Source organism: Lepidochelys olivacea, assembly GCF_965140295.1.
Source record: "Lepidochelys olivacea isolate rLepOli2 genome assembly, chromosome: 10".
Classification (NCBI taxonomy): Eukaryota; Metazoa; Chordata; order Testudines; family Cheloniidae; genus Lepidochelys; species Lepidochelys olivacea.
In genome coordinates, this window is record NC_140420.1 from 12,089,328 (window position 1) to 12,106,629 (window position 17,302).

Here is a 17,302-nt window from a genome sequence, read left to right on the forward strand (position 1 = left end):
AGACTTGTAATTTTGTGAATCACAACAAAAGTTGGTGGCTAAACACTGTTAAATCAACTATTTAAAATAATTGATTGTACAACAGCTTGGAAAATGTAAGCTTTTCCCATGCATTCCAGTGGTGAGCACCTTTTTCTGTGACCCACAGCGATCACCTGTTCAGCAGAAAGCCCAGTCTGAAGTATCAGTCAGAAAAATGGCAGTACCACTCATGATAAAACAATGACGACTATTTCTAAAAATGGTGGATTGAAAAGTATTATATGTATACTCTTAGTGCAGCACTGATACTTGGGGGAAGACTTTTTCAAAGGCACAAATAGAAGTTAGATGCCAAACTCCAATTGACTTGCAATGTGGGTTAGGTGCCACCTTTGAAAATCTCTCCCTCTGAAATAATATACCTGACTGAAAACTACAGTTTTCCTGTATGACTCTGATCCCATCTACAGAGCAAATGACCACTTCCCTTTCTCCTCTCCTCTAATTTTTCTCAAGGCTTCAGACTAAACTATACAACTGCTTACAGGTCTGCTTCATTATGAATAACTTCAGCCTACGTTGTACAGGTGTCTGTCTATTTGCCTTGGAAAGTCTAAAATAAACTTTCTATTCAGAAAAGAAATAGCACGTCCTGGCAAGAGCAGCCTTAGGAACTCCTTGTAAAAGTCAGGGGTATCCTTAAGTAGGTTCACCCTACATTGGAAGCATTTCTTTTCTGCTACTGCTGATGTTCGAGTAATACTTCATACTGTCCATTGGAGTTTTCTGGAATGAGTAGATCCTTAAATTCTAGAAGGCATCATCATCTAGAACATCAGTAACCAAAAACTCCTGAATTTAAATCCCAGCTCTGCCAATGACTTGCTGTGTGACCCTGGGCAACTCCCTCATCCTTCTTTGCCTGCCTTACACATTGACAGAGTGGTGATGCCTACCTGCCCTACAGAAATGTGGTGAGGAGTACTTAGTTCAGGGGCGGGCAAACTTTTTGGCCTGAGGGCCGGATCAGGTTTCGGAAGTCATATGGAGGGCCGGTTAGGGGAGGCTGTGCCTCCCCAAACAGCCAGGCGTGGCCCGGCCTCCGCCCCCTCCCCGCTTCTTGCCCCCTGACAGCGCTCTCCCCACACCCCCCCCCGGGACTCCTGCCCTATCCAATGCCCCCCGTTCCCTGATGGCTCCCGCAGGACCCCAGCCCCATCCACACACACCCTGCTCCCTGACCGCCCCTGTAACTCCTGCCCCTGACTGCCCCTCGCCATCCCATCCAACCTCTCCTCTCCTTCCTGACTGCCCCCCCAGAACCCCTGCCGCATCCAACAACCCCTGCCCCTGACTGCCTCCCGCCACCCCATCCAACCCCCCCTTCTCCTTCCTGACTGCCGCCCCGGGACTCCTGACCCCATTCAACCCCCCTGTTCCCCACCCTCTGACTGCCCCGACCCCTATCCACCCCCTGACCACCTCCCCGAACTCCCCTGCCCTCTATCCAAGCCCCCCTGCTCCTTGCCCCCTTACCGCGCTGCCTGGATCACTGATGGCTGGCGGCGCGCCAGCCATGCCACTGCACAGCACAGAGCACCGGGTCAGGCCGGGCTCTGCAGCTGCGCTGCTCCAGGAGCTCGCAGCCCCGCCGCCCAGAGCATTGTGTCGGCGGCTCAGTGAGCTGAGGCTGTGGGGGAGGGCGAACAGCAGGGGAGGGGCTGGGGCGAGCCTCCAGGGCCAGGAGCTGAGGGTCCCGCGGGCCGGATGTGGCCTGCGGGCCGTAATTTGCCCACCTCTGACTTAGTTAATGTCTGTGTAGGGTGTTATATATTCAAAATGCTATATAGGTTGTAAGTACTATTAACATGACAGAAAAACAAGCTTATTTGCCATTCTTCAATATATTCCCCTATCCATTTGAGCTCCAGATATGCTCCTCATGAATTTCCTTTTGTCAGAATTCTTAGGCTGTCGTCTTATTGCAACAAAATCCTGAATTGTCTTTAGTTGAGTATCTGATTGGATTAACTATATGGTGGGCTTGGAAATGGGAGTGTTCTGGCTGTTAGTGTGGCAAAAAGCATTATCTATTATTTATCTCTCACTTCCATAGTGCCTTTCTTCAAAAAACATGAATGAGCTTTACAGAATGTTTGCACCTTATGAAATACAATCACTCCCTTTTTACATATGGGCAAACTGAGTCACAGAAATTGTGACTTGGCCAAGCTCACATTAAGTCAGTTAACTGTTCAAAAATAGAATCAGAGTCCTAACTCCTGGTGCCCTGCCCTGCACTACAAGTAACAATCACACTTGTCTTATTTTGTTTTCTAGTTTCAGTGGTTTGGTTCCAGATTCTAGATTCTGATGTCTTGTGGCCTAATCTACCACTTGTGATTGTCAGTCTTTCCTGAGGTTATGACTGCTGTCTAGAGTTTACTCTTTCTAAATTGGATTATAGGATTATCATCATTGCACAATTCATCTTCTTTTCTCAAGCCTTGTACACTGGGTCACCAGGTCTCCAGTCTAGTGTCCCATAACTGATGGAACACTGGAGGAGCATTGTGTTCTGCTTGCCTGTGGTGAGAAGTGGGTGTTTGCTTAGTACCTCTACTATGTAAAACGAGAACACTTTTATCAGTGCCTACAGGAACTAACCCTGCCTTTTTAAAGGTCACTCCTGTCTCAGTCAGTTCTTAAAGTTCAAAAGGAAATAAACTACTTAGGGTTGGCATTTTTCAAGTCAAGTGTCAACTTTCCAGGCCCCCAAGGCAGGGAACACGGGGGAGGTGGAGATTAAGAATTGAGCTGCTTGGATGATACGGTGATTGTGCAGGAGCATTCCCTTTTTCTTCTTGGTTCTTTAGGGATGTAGGGAATCAAATGGAAACATTGCTCAAATAGCTCACTTTCTCCTTTTCATTTTGCAATGCAAAAATATCAGAAGCTATTTAGAAGTTTTCTTTTTTCATTAACTCACTGTCAGGGAGTGGACGGTTTGTCAGCTGCAATGAAGTAGGACACAAGTTACATTTTATGACCATGCCACTACCTAGAAGTGCCTTCAACCACAGAGCCCTATTATGCAGGGGCGGGCGATGAGGTTTCAGGAAGTATTTGTATGGTGAAGTCTCCAAGCAAGTGCCACCCCTGCATTGACTTCTCTTGCTTACGCAGGGGACAGCAAAATCAATAAGGAAATAAACAGGGAGAACGGGCTTTATTAATTAGGTACAATGGAGGCAGCAGGGAAGATTATAATGGAACACAGGTGGCAATCGATGGGAGCATAGACAATCTACTGTTGGATACCAAAGTGTCTGTATTGATTGTGGGAGATGTAGGGTACAGAAATATCAGAGCTGATAATTGGGATGTTGGATAGCTCCAGAGAGCGAGCAGTGTGGATTCCTGTTGTAGTTTTTGTAACAAATTTTCTCCCTTGTGTATGTGCTCTCCTGGCACGTGCACACTCTCATTTAAGGCACACATACACTCTTCTTTACAGATGGAGACCTGCATATTCCCACCTTCACACACTTCCAGGATATGAGTGAGGGAAAATAACTCTTCTTCCTTGCAATAGGGTTTTATTACAAAAATAAGGTTGGCAGCAGAATTATGTTCCTTTTCTGCTTTACCTCCAGAAAGATGAAATAGAGAACTATCTTAAAAGATATAAGTAAAGGGCCTTAAAGTTTTCCAAGCCAGGCACTAATCTACTCTTAGTCTTACTGTGTAGGCTGATACAAGGTATTGTGATAATGAAACAGCTATCAATACCTTGGGCAAGTAGAATGTTGTTAGTTGGGTTCTGTCTAAGATTTTTCCCTGGCTTGTTTTCTTTCCTTCTTTTCATTTGTTGACTGAAATGTCTTAAAAAGAACATTGTCCATCTACACAAAATTTCATAGAGAGAAGTGGATCCTGAGTAAATCTGGGGCAGGTATATTGAAAAAAAGATTAGATTCAGATTCCTTTTTGTCCATTAATCCCGTTATAACAGAACGTTTGTGCTGTGCAAACAAATCTGATTGGGGGCTGGGCACAGATTAGCATGATTGATTTGGTGACAGAATTTCTTCTTCTCTACACACTACTCTTATCCTAACTACGCTATGCAACAGACCAGGCACCACAGTCTTCGCTCTGCCTCCTAAGGGCACCAGTCTTCTATCACCCTTTTACCTGACCTTCTGCATGTACCCGTTTACTTAACTAACTGCTTCCCAAACCACCAATTGTTATGCCCATCATTCGAAACTACAAGAGTTGGGTAAAAATAATCTGGTAAAGGGATGTGTGCAGACAGACAGGGAGAATTAACAGTATGGCGTATGTGGTTTGTGGTGTACGGTTGGCTTGGTAATGGTAAGAGGTGTGCTTATGGTAGAGGGCATGTATTTTAATTTCCTGGCTTTTGGGGATTGTCAGGGATGTTGTGTGTTGCTAACTGGATTGCAAATAAGGGTGGGGTTTTTTGTATTAATAAATATACATACATGTTTCTGCAGTAGACAAAACCATAGCAATTGACTCTAAGAGAGATTTGCATCCAGGATTCCCTGTGCTTTCATCTGCTTTCAATGTTTTGGTTGCTACATCTCTGAAGTTCACCTTCTTATCACAGCTTCAGAGAAAAATAAAGAGCCTGACCTTTCTGCTCATCCAGTAGAGATCTTGAAACATAAAATCTCAGTGTAAGGGCCGTTTACTCCTCCACCTGACTGATTTCTGTCTGAAATATTCATTGCTGGGAGGCATCATGGTATGTAATGTTGTTTTATTAGTCATTTAGAAATATGGATGCAGTAGAATTGATGTAATTGAGCTCTGAATTTAGTTGCTCTGACAGTTCATTCTTCTATACAAGATAGTTTATTCTTGTGGCCTGGTGTTGGTTTAAAAGGCTCTTTAGGCCAGTTGGGTGGGATGAAGCTGGTAGTGGGTAGGACTTTGTGCCCTGCGGGTAACTTGCAAGAAGTTAGGCACTTCGGGGTGGGAGGGATAGCTCAGTGGTTTGAGCATTGGCCTGCTAAACCCAGGGTTGTGAGTTCAATCCTTGAGGGGGCCATTTGGGATCTGGGGCAAAAATTGGGAATTGGTCCTGCTTTGAGCAGGGGGTTGGACTAGATGACCTCCTGAGGTCCCTTCCAACCCTGATATTCTATGATTCTAAGTGTCAACCCAGTGAAAGACCCAAGTAACACAGTGACCTTGGGCTTCTATTTTCTGGGCCTTATAAGGCATGCTGTGCATTTGGAGCTCCTTGAGGAGTAGGGGTGGTAGGATTCCATTAACTGTTCTTTAATTTAGCATCCTATAACAATGGATCCTATCCTTCCATCGTAGAAAGCAGTGCCACTACAACATGTGGTGGCTTTGAGAAGGGGTTTGTCTGTGCTTAGCTATCTGGGGCACAACTGGCAAGCAGAATAAGGGATTGTGGTCGCACTGTGTAGCCAGGATCTGTGAAAAGTGGGCTTGTAGAAATGTGAGTCATTTCAAGCAGACCCAACTACAAGTAATCAGTTTGATACTCATTCAGATTGTTCTCCTTTGAACAGATTCCAGCTGTCTTTTAACTGGATGGCTGATACCAGACACTTAAGGCCTGATTTTCTGCTTTATAGCTGTGTAAAGTAGATGAGAAAAGTATTTAAAGTAGATTGCAACAAGCGAGGTAGCTCTTGTTGCACCAGCCAAGGAAGCAGGGGAACTATCCACTCTACCTCCTTTACTTTAAACATGGGCGTAAAATGCTACCATTCTGACCTGGTAATGTTACAGTCACTTTGCACAGGTGAAAATGCTGGTGCAAGTCAATATTAAATTTAACGGAGGCCCCAAAGAGTTCTGGAGTGACTTGTCTGGGAGTGAGGTATACGTTGTGAAATCCAGAGTTGCCTAGTGGTTGACAAAGCAGACTTTTAGGAGGCATTTGTTTGATCGGTTGTTTTAAAACTTTTTTTTAATATTTTTCATTCATTACATTTCAATAGAACAACAGCCTCCTGTGCAGCTATATTTAGTGCAGTTACTGTCACTCTGGACTGCTTTGCTATAAAGTTCAGAAAATGGCTTCAGTCACTGCTGTCCAAATAAGTGAAAGTCCTTTTTGATGTTCTGGGGAGGATGAAGGAGATATGTAGTGAAATTAATTTGACCCTATGAAAGTGAAGGACAGAAAACACTGACTATATGTAAGCATTTCTAGTAGTTAGCTAGATGCTTTCCCAATCATCTCTGCCCTTTGATCCTAACCACCTATTCTGGACAGATACTGTCAGTGGTGCCTAATTGTGCGCTGGTTATCTGTTTTGGACAAGTACCTGTTCGGACCAGATGTGAAAAATTGGGACTGAGGTAGAGGATAATAGGCATGTATATAAGACAAAGCCCCAAATATTGGGACTGTCCCTATAAAATTGGGACATCTGGTCACTCTAGTTGTGATCTTCATACTTATTGCATATTGAGTCAGACTTTTAGAGACAAAAGGCCAGTGTTTAGTTCCTGGGCAACAGCCTTGCATTTTACTCAGAATTATGATTGGGGTCCCAGCTGTAAAAAAAATAATTTTTCAAGTATTCTTTCAGAGAATTCTGTTTCTATAAATGTATTCAGTAGCCTAAGAAAAGCATTCAGCTAAAAAATGTGAGTGAACATTAGTGTATGATGCTCATTTCATGCTGGAATACTATAATACGCATTGGAAATGAAGTCTGATTGGAAAAGGTCATCGCGGGCTGTTGTGTGGAGCCTTCATGAAGCAGTAATGAGTCATGAGTCTGTAAGGGCTCCTTGTTGTTAGATTGCAATGGAGGGTTTAAGGTTTTGTGTTTATCATCCAAACACTTTCTGACCCTCTCTTTATTTTATTGAAATAAGCTATTATCCTATTTTCAAGAGTGTAGAATTTCAACAGATTCGTTTACTGACAAGTCAGTTCTGTTTTCCCATTTCCCTCCTCCTTTCATTCCCAACCTCGAAGCAGATTTTCCTTCTTCACTCCTCTCTGTCAGTCCCCTGCCCCTTTATGCCCCACAGCCTCCTCAACTCTCAGATTGCTCTTTCCAGAATGATGTTTCTCCTCTCACTGTATATATTACTTTGACTCTATAACAAAACCCTAGAACATTTTCAGTTGCTCTTGATCTTTGAGCCCCCAGCGGTCTGCCCTGTGCATCTCCTCTTTACATGGACACTGTGGACTTGAGTTCTGGGCCTGACAGCTGGAGGAAAAGGAGAGTGTTAATCAGATTTGGAGCAGTACAGGGAAATTTTCAGCTAATATTACTATAATCATATTTATTACAGTAATGCCTAACTGCCAACCAAGAGTGAGGCCCCATTGTGCCATGCACTGTAAAATAGTAGACAATCTCTGCTCCAAAGAGCTTACATTATAGATAGACAAGACCTACAGGGTGTGGGCAGAGCTAGAACACACAAGCAGAGAGAACAAAGTGATGGCAGCAAACATCATGTTAGTCCCACATTTTTGGGTGTGTGTGGTGGGTTTAGTTAGGAAGGGGATCTGCAAAGTGGAAAGAGAAGGGGAGGAGGTGTGAGGGGGACAGGGCAGGGGAGAAGAGGAGCGAGAGGGGCAGGTATGGGGTGAAGTGAAACTGAGGTGAGGAGATAGGGAGGGAGTGGGTGGAATGAAGAGTCCTTACAGGGTAGAAGAGAGTCTGCCAAAATGGTAGAAAGTTCTCTGATTGTCTAGAGGTTTCTGCTTTTTGCTCCTATCAGTTCAAGGCTCTGGCTGGCTCCTCTCTGCAGTTTTTCCTTGTGGGAGAAAGCACCGCTTGGGTCCTAGTGCCTCTAGAGTAGGGGAAGCCCCTTGCACAGTCTTGGGTCCAAAAAGGCGGTCATGGCTGGTCCCCATTTTATCCCCTCCCTCCAGCGCTGTTAACAGAAAATTGTGAAAGGGGTGAGAAAATAACCTCTCTTTGGGACATAGCCCTCTCAGTCTCCACTTCAACAATGCAGTCAGCTGAGATCCTCCAGGGAGAGATGTGCAATGGTGCCTCTCTCAGGGCATTATTCCCCTGTGAGCAGACAGTTGGCTGGAACAGGACTGACAGGGAAGTGCAACAAGGGCTGGTGAGAGCTCAGGACAAAAAGTGTCAGGCATTGGCTCGCTTCGTCTCCTGCCTGGCATGAAAGAGTGTTCCTCCAGCACACAAGTGTGTGACTGCTGGTTGGTAACTGGTGAGGCAAATTGCATTATTCATTATGGTTGGGATTGAATTGAAATTGTGAGGGCAATTTTCTCTCTCACACTTCAAGGTCAGATGAGAGTATTTACCGTTCTCTCTCTGTTTATCTGTGAATGCAAATTGAATTTGGTGATGCAAATTGATGAAATGTTAGAAATATAAAACTCATCAGAGGTGACATGGAGAAAAATTACTGGGTAGAGCTGGCCGGTGGCTTCGCCATCCCATAAATGGGCTTCTCCTTTGATTAGTAATTATTTCAGTCTTTGCGTTCTTTCATTCTCAGCTTGTTTTGATTTTTTTGTTTTCAAAAAAACCGTAGTGACACTCTGAAGCATTTAGAATCAGAATTAGATGGTGCAAATAAAGCCAGCTGCTGAAAGGCTGCTTGTGTTACAACCCGGGAGGACAGGGTTTCTCTTGAACTTCCTTTTGTTTGTTTGCTTGGGGTGTTTTTCGGTTCACTTTCCTTTTGCAAGAAGTTTGCTTTCACATGCCCAGGCTCCCAAGGCCTCCACAGAATGCTTGGCCCCTGATGGCTGGAGTGATAACCGAAAGAGAAGATACAGGTGGTTCTCACTTTTAAGCATGGCAGACTTTCTGAAGACTCCTTGTATTTCCTTATTGGCACACAGCTGTTGGGAAGAGGTGGGGAGAAGTTGGCCAACTTTCCATCCAATCACTATTACCCATGGGAGCAAGTACACAGCCCAAAGGTTTGGATATCCGAAGGGACCCAGTTCAGTGTGGCTCATTGGCTAAAGCACAGCACTAGGAACCAAGGGGGCTGGCTTCTGTTTCTGGCTCACTATGTCACCTTGAACAAGTCACTCAACTCCCCTGCTGAGCTGGTGTGTCGGATACCACTTAGTGTATTGACCAAGTCTCCTGTAAATCAGGGAGATTCCTCTTTACAACCAAAAAAACTCTTGACTCCTGATTTAATAATGTTATTTTCCACGTACATATAACTACAAGCATCCATTTATGCCAAATTCAAAAATTCTGCTTTGTTACCCAGAGTTGTATGCGTCAGCCACACATATACATCAGAATGCGCTGTGAAGTCAGAGTGTGTGGGGACACCCAGACAATGGCCCAGTGACCTTTTTTCTGGGTGAAACCAGAGTGGTGCTGCAGCCCCGTGAACCAGATAGCTACTCTACACACTGGAAAGTTTGGCCCACCCAGCATCACAAATCTCCCTGAAATTTATTTGAAAATGTTTGTCAGTGTGATTCTTAGTTCAGACTGATGTTTGCAACTAATAATAGCAAAGCTTGACAATTATATAGGGGTGCTTATTTTTAAATTTTTATTGTTACTGCCCCTTACAAAGGTAAGCTAGCTGAGCAGTAGATGGGGTGGAGTTATGGGCCTCACCACCTTCCATTGGTGTGCAGTGCGATGGTAACTCCCAGGTGGAGAACAGTGATGGGCACCGCCATTAGAGATGATTGGCAGCTGTGTGGAGAAGAGGAGAAGCAGAATAGTGTCAATAGAAGAAGCTGAATTTGGAACCCCATCTTTGGGTCTGAAGGAAATATGCAATCTGGAATGGTTTTAATATATCAAATAAGGTCTCCTTTCAAATGTTTGTTTTCCAGTTGGCCTGCCTTAAGAGATGTTGATTCGGGCAACCTTGTTGCTTCTGCAGTTTCCTGACACTGGCATTGTCCCATTTAAAAAAAAAAAAAAAAGAAGCACTTAATGTCTGACCACAGAAATTTTTTTTGTCATGGGAAAGATTTTCTGTATCACTGATCTCAGCCTCATGGTTTTTTCCTTATGCCCTTTTTTCCTCTAGCCTTCCTTTTCATTTTGTTTGTCCTTCTCTTACCTGATCACCATTGTTGCTCTTACACGTCTCTATTATTCTATGTGTTGGTCATTCATATTCTGATTGTTTAACTGCAGCATTGTTGTATCTGGACTTGGAGACTGAGCTGTTTCAACACAAAACCATTGTCTCATTGGAGAGGACCAGATGTGATAGGATCCATGCAGGTGGGCTACAGGCAAAAATATTCTGTTGTCAGGTAGGCAACATGAAATCTTGATGGGCTACAATTTGGCCTCTCATGTTCTAGTGTTGATTTATAAAACGGGGGAGAAACAGGAAAGGGAATGGGACATTTCAGCTTACTTAAACCTTCTTATTTACCAGTCTCGTTTAATTTAGGTCCCTTTGTTTTCTGTTGCCATTTATAGATGGACAGATACTTTGTCAAGAATGTTTATAGCCTGGATCCTGATTTGGGGAATAACTTTCCTCTAGCAAATATATTGCTGCAGCACACCTGGCTTTCCTTTCGTCACTTTGTTAGTGTGTGGCATGTGACCTGTTTACCTTTGCTTGTGTAGTTCTTGCAGTGCCTTTGTCTCCTACATTTTCCTTTTTCCGTGTCCCTGACATCTTCTTTCCCTTTGTTTTTTACCGTACTTCTAGCATCCATAGTATGCAATGTGGTCAGTGCACTGGTTTTTGTCACTTTCCTTCCTATCTGCTGTCCCTGGCAATGTGTCTCCATACCATGTTCTTCTGAGTTGCTGCAGGACTCACACTGTGTTCCCTTTTGTTGATGACTGTGCACTGTGGCTGGCCCTGTGATCTTCTCCCTGATTGGCGGTGTAGGACAATATTTCTAGCTTCTTATTTGCCCTCTGTGATGGTTTTCCCAGTATTCTTTGGGTGTTAGGTTGGTTACTGAAAATATTCAGTGATAGAAACAATGATAATTTTATGGTTCATTGAAGGAGAGCTGACAACTACTTTTGTAATTTTCAAGGAGGTTATTAAAATGTATCTTAGTTGCTATATTCATTGTCTGCCTTTGCTGTTCTTTGAAAGGCTAAGTACAGTCTTGAAGGTGAAGTTTTATCATTAAGATTATATTTAAGAGTAGAAAGAAAGAGCAAAGTATGAGGAGAGATTCTCAGCAGTTCAGAACTCTCAGGCAGTTCATTCAGTGGCTGGGGCAAGGAGCATTGGGACTGATAAACAGAAACAAATTTTCCACGTGAAGGCCAAGAAGATTTACTCTGAACTTGCAAAGGTTTTGGAAAGTGCCAGCATACTCAGAGTTTAACTGAACTAGGGAACTTTGGGAATTTTGATTTTTTTAAAATTTAGTTTGGTTTGAATAAGTGAGTGACATTAAAGAGCCAGAAATGTCATCAGTATAGAAGAATGTCTGGGGGTAGTGACATAATGGAGTTTGTTGCCATAAACCTGGTTTTGACTCCTATTTGTGTCCCTGGGGAGGGTAAGTTTGATATTGTCAACCTGGTTTATAGAGGACATCTGTTCCTGTTATGACTGCTGTACTGGTTGGTAGAATTACCAGTCTGTTCTTAATGACTCAATCTTTGCTTAGGCAAGTCCAGATTGCGGTGTGTTGGAAGACTTCTGAGGACTTTAAATATTGCATTTCCTATTGTGTTGTAGCCTGTGAATACTAAAACTCAGTCCAGAGGAATGAAATTGCATTACTTACTTTCCCTTGGACAATCAGCTTCCCAGGACTTAAATTTTAACTGACCAGCACAATTGACCTGAGACCGAAAGCCTAAACAGACCTACCTCAATTTCCCTCTTAACACTATCGAATGCAGAAGAAATGGACAATCTGCCCATGTGGCCATTTACTTTGCTATATTCTTCTTCCGCTTACTCATTTGTCTCCCATACTGCAATTGAGGAAGAGCACACATGGCTAGCTAGATATGTGTGCTCTCCCTAAAGTGCTACTGGTATATGGATTGCAAATACTTTTTATTAATGCGAACAAGGAAACTAGGTAGGAATGTGTTTTCATTCTGAGCATCAAGTGAAAAAATATGACAATCGGTCAATGCACTTAAGATTTATAAAAGGAGATCAAAACCTTGAGGGATATACATACAGTTTAATTTAAAAAAACCCAAACCCTTCATCGGGCTCAGATCTGGAACAGTAGATTAAACCTAACCAGTAAATTTAGCATGGAGGAGAGGATTTCTATATCCTGTCAGACAGTGGGTGGATCTTGCATGGTTATTCACCCCGGATCATATGTAATTTGAAATGTGCTTGGGAGGATTTTATTATTTAAGGGTTGGGGGTTTTTTTGTGTGAAAGTGGTATTTAACAGTAGAACTTTCCAGATTGACAATAAATGTTTGTGTGTATTTAGTCTCCAGAGGGTTACAATAGTTTTGTTAACGTGATATTCATCATAGGTTAACAGCCTGATGTGTTCTATCTGGGTTTACATATCTCCTTGTGACATCTTACTGGGACTCTGTTTTCCCACAGGATTCTTGCTCGTGTTTCACAGTATTAGAGGACTGGAATGGGGCTTTCTAATGTTGACAGCTGAGGAATATCTTTTTGATGGAGATAGATTTCTGTACATTCGCAGAGGGCTATCATGTAATGGTAGATTTATCCAAAAAATGAACACAACAAAAATTCTCTGTTTACCCTCTGGAATCCTCGCTGACTAGGAAAAATACTGATATTTCTATTAGAATCCCATAGAACTTGGGACATTTGCACTGAGCTTGTGATGAAGAGGGAATCAGCCCGTTAGTGAGAGGCAGACACCACTCTATGTCCCATCAACTTGGAAGCTGTTGAGCACCGATTTCTTTTTGTGTAACTAATTAATTAAAATAGAACCAGGGAAATAGTGGGACTCTGGTAATTAAATTAGTCATTTTCAAATGCAGATTTAAAGCCCTCTTAATGAACTTCCCACCTGAACACACAAATGAAGAATCTGTTTCACGCTGCTGGATTATCAAATTGGTCTGTGAATGGTTCCAAATTGAACTGGAACTTTAAATAGCCTTTTAATTCATCTAGAGTTTTAAAATGCATATTTGTTGTTAGAGGGAAGGATCAGAGGTCGGGAAATCGCTGATTGGGGATTTATGGCAATTTCCCAGTAAAATTCCCAAAGAGCATAAATTGTTCTGGCAATCAGGATGTAGGAGTGCCACTTTTCCTGCCATATCTAAACAGTGCCTGAATAATGGTGATATTTTATTTGTTGAAGGATATTTCATTTGTTTTCTTTTGATTTATAATGATAAAGAACACGTGGTATTGGTGCTTTTACTCTGCTTGAAGTTTTGTGTTTGGTACACAGTAATTTTCATTTTCAGGGCTTGTTCACACTGTTTTTGTACTCTGGTTGTGAAACTCTCTTCTGCCTGCATTTGAATAAAGCTGAGTTATTCCTGCAACTTTTTTTCATGAATCAATCAGGTTTGTTGCCAACATCTACTATAATGCCTAACTGCTTGTACTAATGCATTATGGGTAAATATAGACAGCTATCCAGTGCCTCAGCAAGGAATAGAGTGCCCAGAGGATACGTGCACAGAGCAGCCCCAAGAGCATGTGGGTCAATGCTGTTTGGGATGTCTTGCTGCACAGAGAGCTGAGAGGAAGGGGAAATCGGCTACACAGGCATGTCTGGGAGTTCTGTCCGTGTTGCAAAATAAGTGCTGTTACCCAGTCACAGGACACAAACTATGTGCCAGCCTAGGCTGCTGGCAAGAACACAGTATGGATAGTTTCCACAATTACTAACCAAATATTAGCTATGCTTGAATGCAGATTAGGTTTAATGGCAATCACTTCTCTAGCTAGTTAATATTTAAAAGGGCTAAGATCCGTTATTATACTGATGCTGAAGAGTAAGTATTTACCCATGTAAAGCAATGTAATTGTTTTGGGGCTAAGCAATAAGCTTGGCCATTGGACATTTCTAATATCTCTTTGAAAAAAATGCTGATAATACGTTCCATTGCTATTTGTACTTCTGCTAAGTTTTTCTGACCTACATGGGTATGAGGTAATATTAAGATCTGACAGGTATCTTCTGTCTTTAGTGCCCGGATATTAGAGAAGGCTCGGCAGCAGCTACAGGAAGAGGTATTACGGATCCAGAGCCAGCTACTGGATGAGAAGAAAAAGCGTGAGCAGCATGAAGGTCTCGTCAGGCGCTTGCAGAAACGAGTGCTACTGCTTACCAAGGTATGGCATCTAGACCGAATTTAGGAATGCAAACCCTTCTCCCCACCCGTAGATACTGTTCCTGCAGTCCTCTTATTTCTTGTCATGTCTGCTTCGTAGTTGATGGTTCAGTGCTACTTGGTCTCAGTGTAGTGGATGCTGTAACAATGACTTAAGTCTTGTCTTTGGGTCTGCTCAGAGTAAATGCACGGGTGTCTGTGCTGGCCTGCTGGTGTGTGGTGCTTGTGTAGGCTGCTGTTACGTAGTTGACGCACCACTTAATGTCGTCCTTGGCATCTGTGTTAGGAAAGAGAGTTAAGTTATGTTACCATTGGTGTATTTCTGTGTCTGAGCCACTGAATGGAGTTTAAAATGGCCTTGATAGCTGCCTCGCTCACTTCCCCAACTAGAAGATAGGTGCTATACTGTGTGCGTGGTCCTGTGGAGAAATAGAACTTAGGGAACGATGAGATGGTCACATCTCCCGTATGTAAAAGTCCCTTCAGATTTAATGGTAGGAGTTAAACTAATAGAGTTTTACCGAAATTCGTTTAGAATCCTTTTTACAGATATTTTGAACCAATCTATGAAGTTGGGTAGCAGGACTTTAGTTTTTGGTTAACTTCTATAGAATGTTTTAAAAACCTGTAGAACCCTGATTGTTTTGTATTAAATTTGATGGTACTGTTGCCTAAAGACAAATTATGATTATTTATTACTTCTCTCTAGCCACAAAGGTGTGAGTTGCACCTTCCAAAGACACCCATGCGTAACTTCACTTATTTTAGCAATCTCATTGAAGTCAATAGGGCTGGTCACATAAGCAAACTTACACACATGTACGTTTACTGGATTAGGCTCTAAACTAGATGTGCCAATAGCTGGGAGAAGCAAGACAGTAGGAAGGAGAGATGAAGGTAATAAGATTATGTGGTAGCTCAGCTCAATGAGAGCTTATGCACAAGATATAGTGAGGGTGGTGGTGATGCAGCTTTACTAAATAGATGCATTATTGGGATTTGAAGGTTGAAATTGGGCAGAGTAATTCTTTCCAGCATGCTATAGGAATGTGGCCCACCCCCCCCCCCAAAAAAAAAGAAAAGGAAAAAGAAAGGAGATGTGTTGCTGCTGCTTCAGGCTTGAAATTTGAATGTTGACTACAGGATCTTGATTTGCTTTCATTGTTCTGTGCTCAGTTCTGTAATTCCGTGTCAGAGCTGAGCCAATGAGGCTGTGATGTATGGTGTACTAAGTAGGGTTTTCTGGAGCGTGAAGCAGCTGTTTCACAAGGGGGTATTAGTTAAATCTCTTTCTGGCTGCAGTATTTGATACCATGGAGAGTCCAGTAAGTGAGAAAGAGACAGAATTGCTGTCGCTTTTCTTGACACATTGCGGCAGGCATTGCATTCTGAGTGGCTGGCAACTATGAGAGGAAACCATTTCTCCCCTTGGCTCACTGAAATGACAAGCAGCATAGACAGGATTTTCCCAGCCCTATACACTTCTGGTTTTGGTATGGTCTGTAATGGGATATCTGTGGTTGCAGACATAGTTGGGTAATTCCAGGTATTCTGAAAAAGAATACAGCACTTGATAAGACTTTGTCAGCCTTTAGGTATGTGTACACACACACACACACACACACACACACACACACTCACTCTCACCCCTCCCTTCCCCTCCCCCCCACATACACTATATATACACACAATAGAACCTTAGTGTTACGAACACCTCAGGAATGGAGGTTTTGTAACCCTGAAATGTTCGTAACTCTGACCAAAACGTTATGGTTGTTCTTTCAAAAGTTTACAACTGAACATTGACTTAATACAGCTTTGAAACTTTACTGTGCAGAAGAAAAATGCTGCCTGTAACCATCTTAATTTAAGTGAAACAAGGACAGAAACAATTTCCTTACCTAGTCAAATCTTTTTTAAAACTTTCCTTTTATTTTTAGTAGTCTTTTTAACACAGTACTGTAAGGTACTGTATTTACTTTTTTTTTTTTTTTTGGTCTCTGCTGCCTGATTACATACTTCTGATTCTAAATGAGATGTGTGGTTGACTGGTCAGTTCGTAACTCTGGGGTTCGTAATTCTGAGATTCTATTGTAATCTCCTTAGCTGTTCGAGGTTCTTGAGTATAGTGTCAGACCTGAGCAAGCGGTTATAAAAACAGTTGCCCAGTAAACTACCAAAATATGTCTTTTGTTAGCTTATTTCCACTCTTATGTTTTGTGGTGTAACAATAGGATACAGATTCCTTTTTAAAGTTCTGGATTGAAAGATCACAGTCCGTTCCCTTCAACATACCATGTGGTGGTCCATATCCTAATTTCTGTATTGAAGACATGGAACCCTTTTGATTTGTTCTTCTCTGTGGTTTGATTTCTCTCAGAAAAGGAGAAATCACTGGAAATGTCCTGAATTCATACCAAATAAACTTACTTTTTGAAAGTGGAAGCTTTCAGTGGGCTATATAATATTTCATCCAAGCTACTTCAAAGGCAAAAAGGATATCTTTGTCCTCAAAAAATCTGTTTTGTCCAGGATTATATGGGATCCTTTGTATAGAACCACGCATACAGTGAGAGTTAGGGCAGAAATTTAGGCATTGTTTCTTCAGTGCTGTTTCTTTTAATGGTTGCTCTGCTCATGCAAAATTAGGAAAAGGAATTTTAATTTAATTAAAAAGAAATTATGATCTTGTGGTTTAAAAGGAGATTAAGCAAATAGATCGCCTTTAAAAATAATAATTTCACAGTGAAAGCATATCACCTAGAGTGGTATTTAATCATCTAATTAGTGGCATCAGTAGTAGGCTGTACTGCTGTCTATGTCATTGTGAATAGAGAGGAGGAGGGAAGGAAGGGGAGTTCACTTATCCAGCTCGCTGGTGAATCTAGTGTGATTTGTTAAACAGGACTATAAAAATCACATTTTGGGAGAAGCAATGTTGTATGTGACATGGTCCTTACTGCTCCCTGGTAGTGTGCGTATGTTGTGGCTGTCACCGCCTGCTCCTTTGAATAGGCAAAGAATCAGTTACCCTATCCTAGCAAATAAGGAGACCCAGC

General features: G+C 42.4%; 1 protein-coding gene across 2 annotated transcripts in view; it reads left to right on the top strand.

Annotated features, from left to right (window-relative positions):
- MAD1L1 (mitotic arrest deficient 1 like 1) overlaps positions 1 to 17,302 on the top strand; it is a 562,567-nt gene that overhangs the window by 148,418 nt on the left and 396,847 nt on the right. For both annotated transcript variants that reach the window (XM_084642266.1, XM_084642267.1), the window contains exon 11: positions 14,100 to 14,244. In XM_084642266.1, the coding sequence (XP_084498392.1) occupies positions 14,100 to 14,244 (145 nt within the window). The remainder of the gene's footprint in view (positions 1 to 14,099; positions 14,245 to 17,302) is intronic.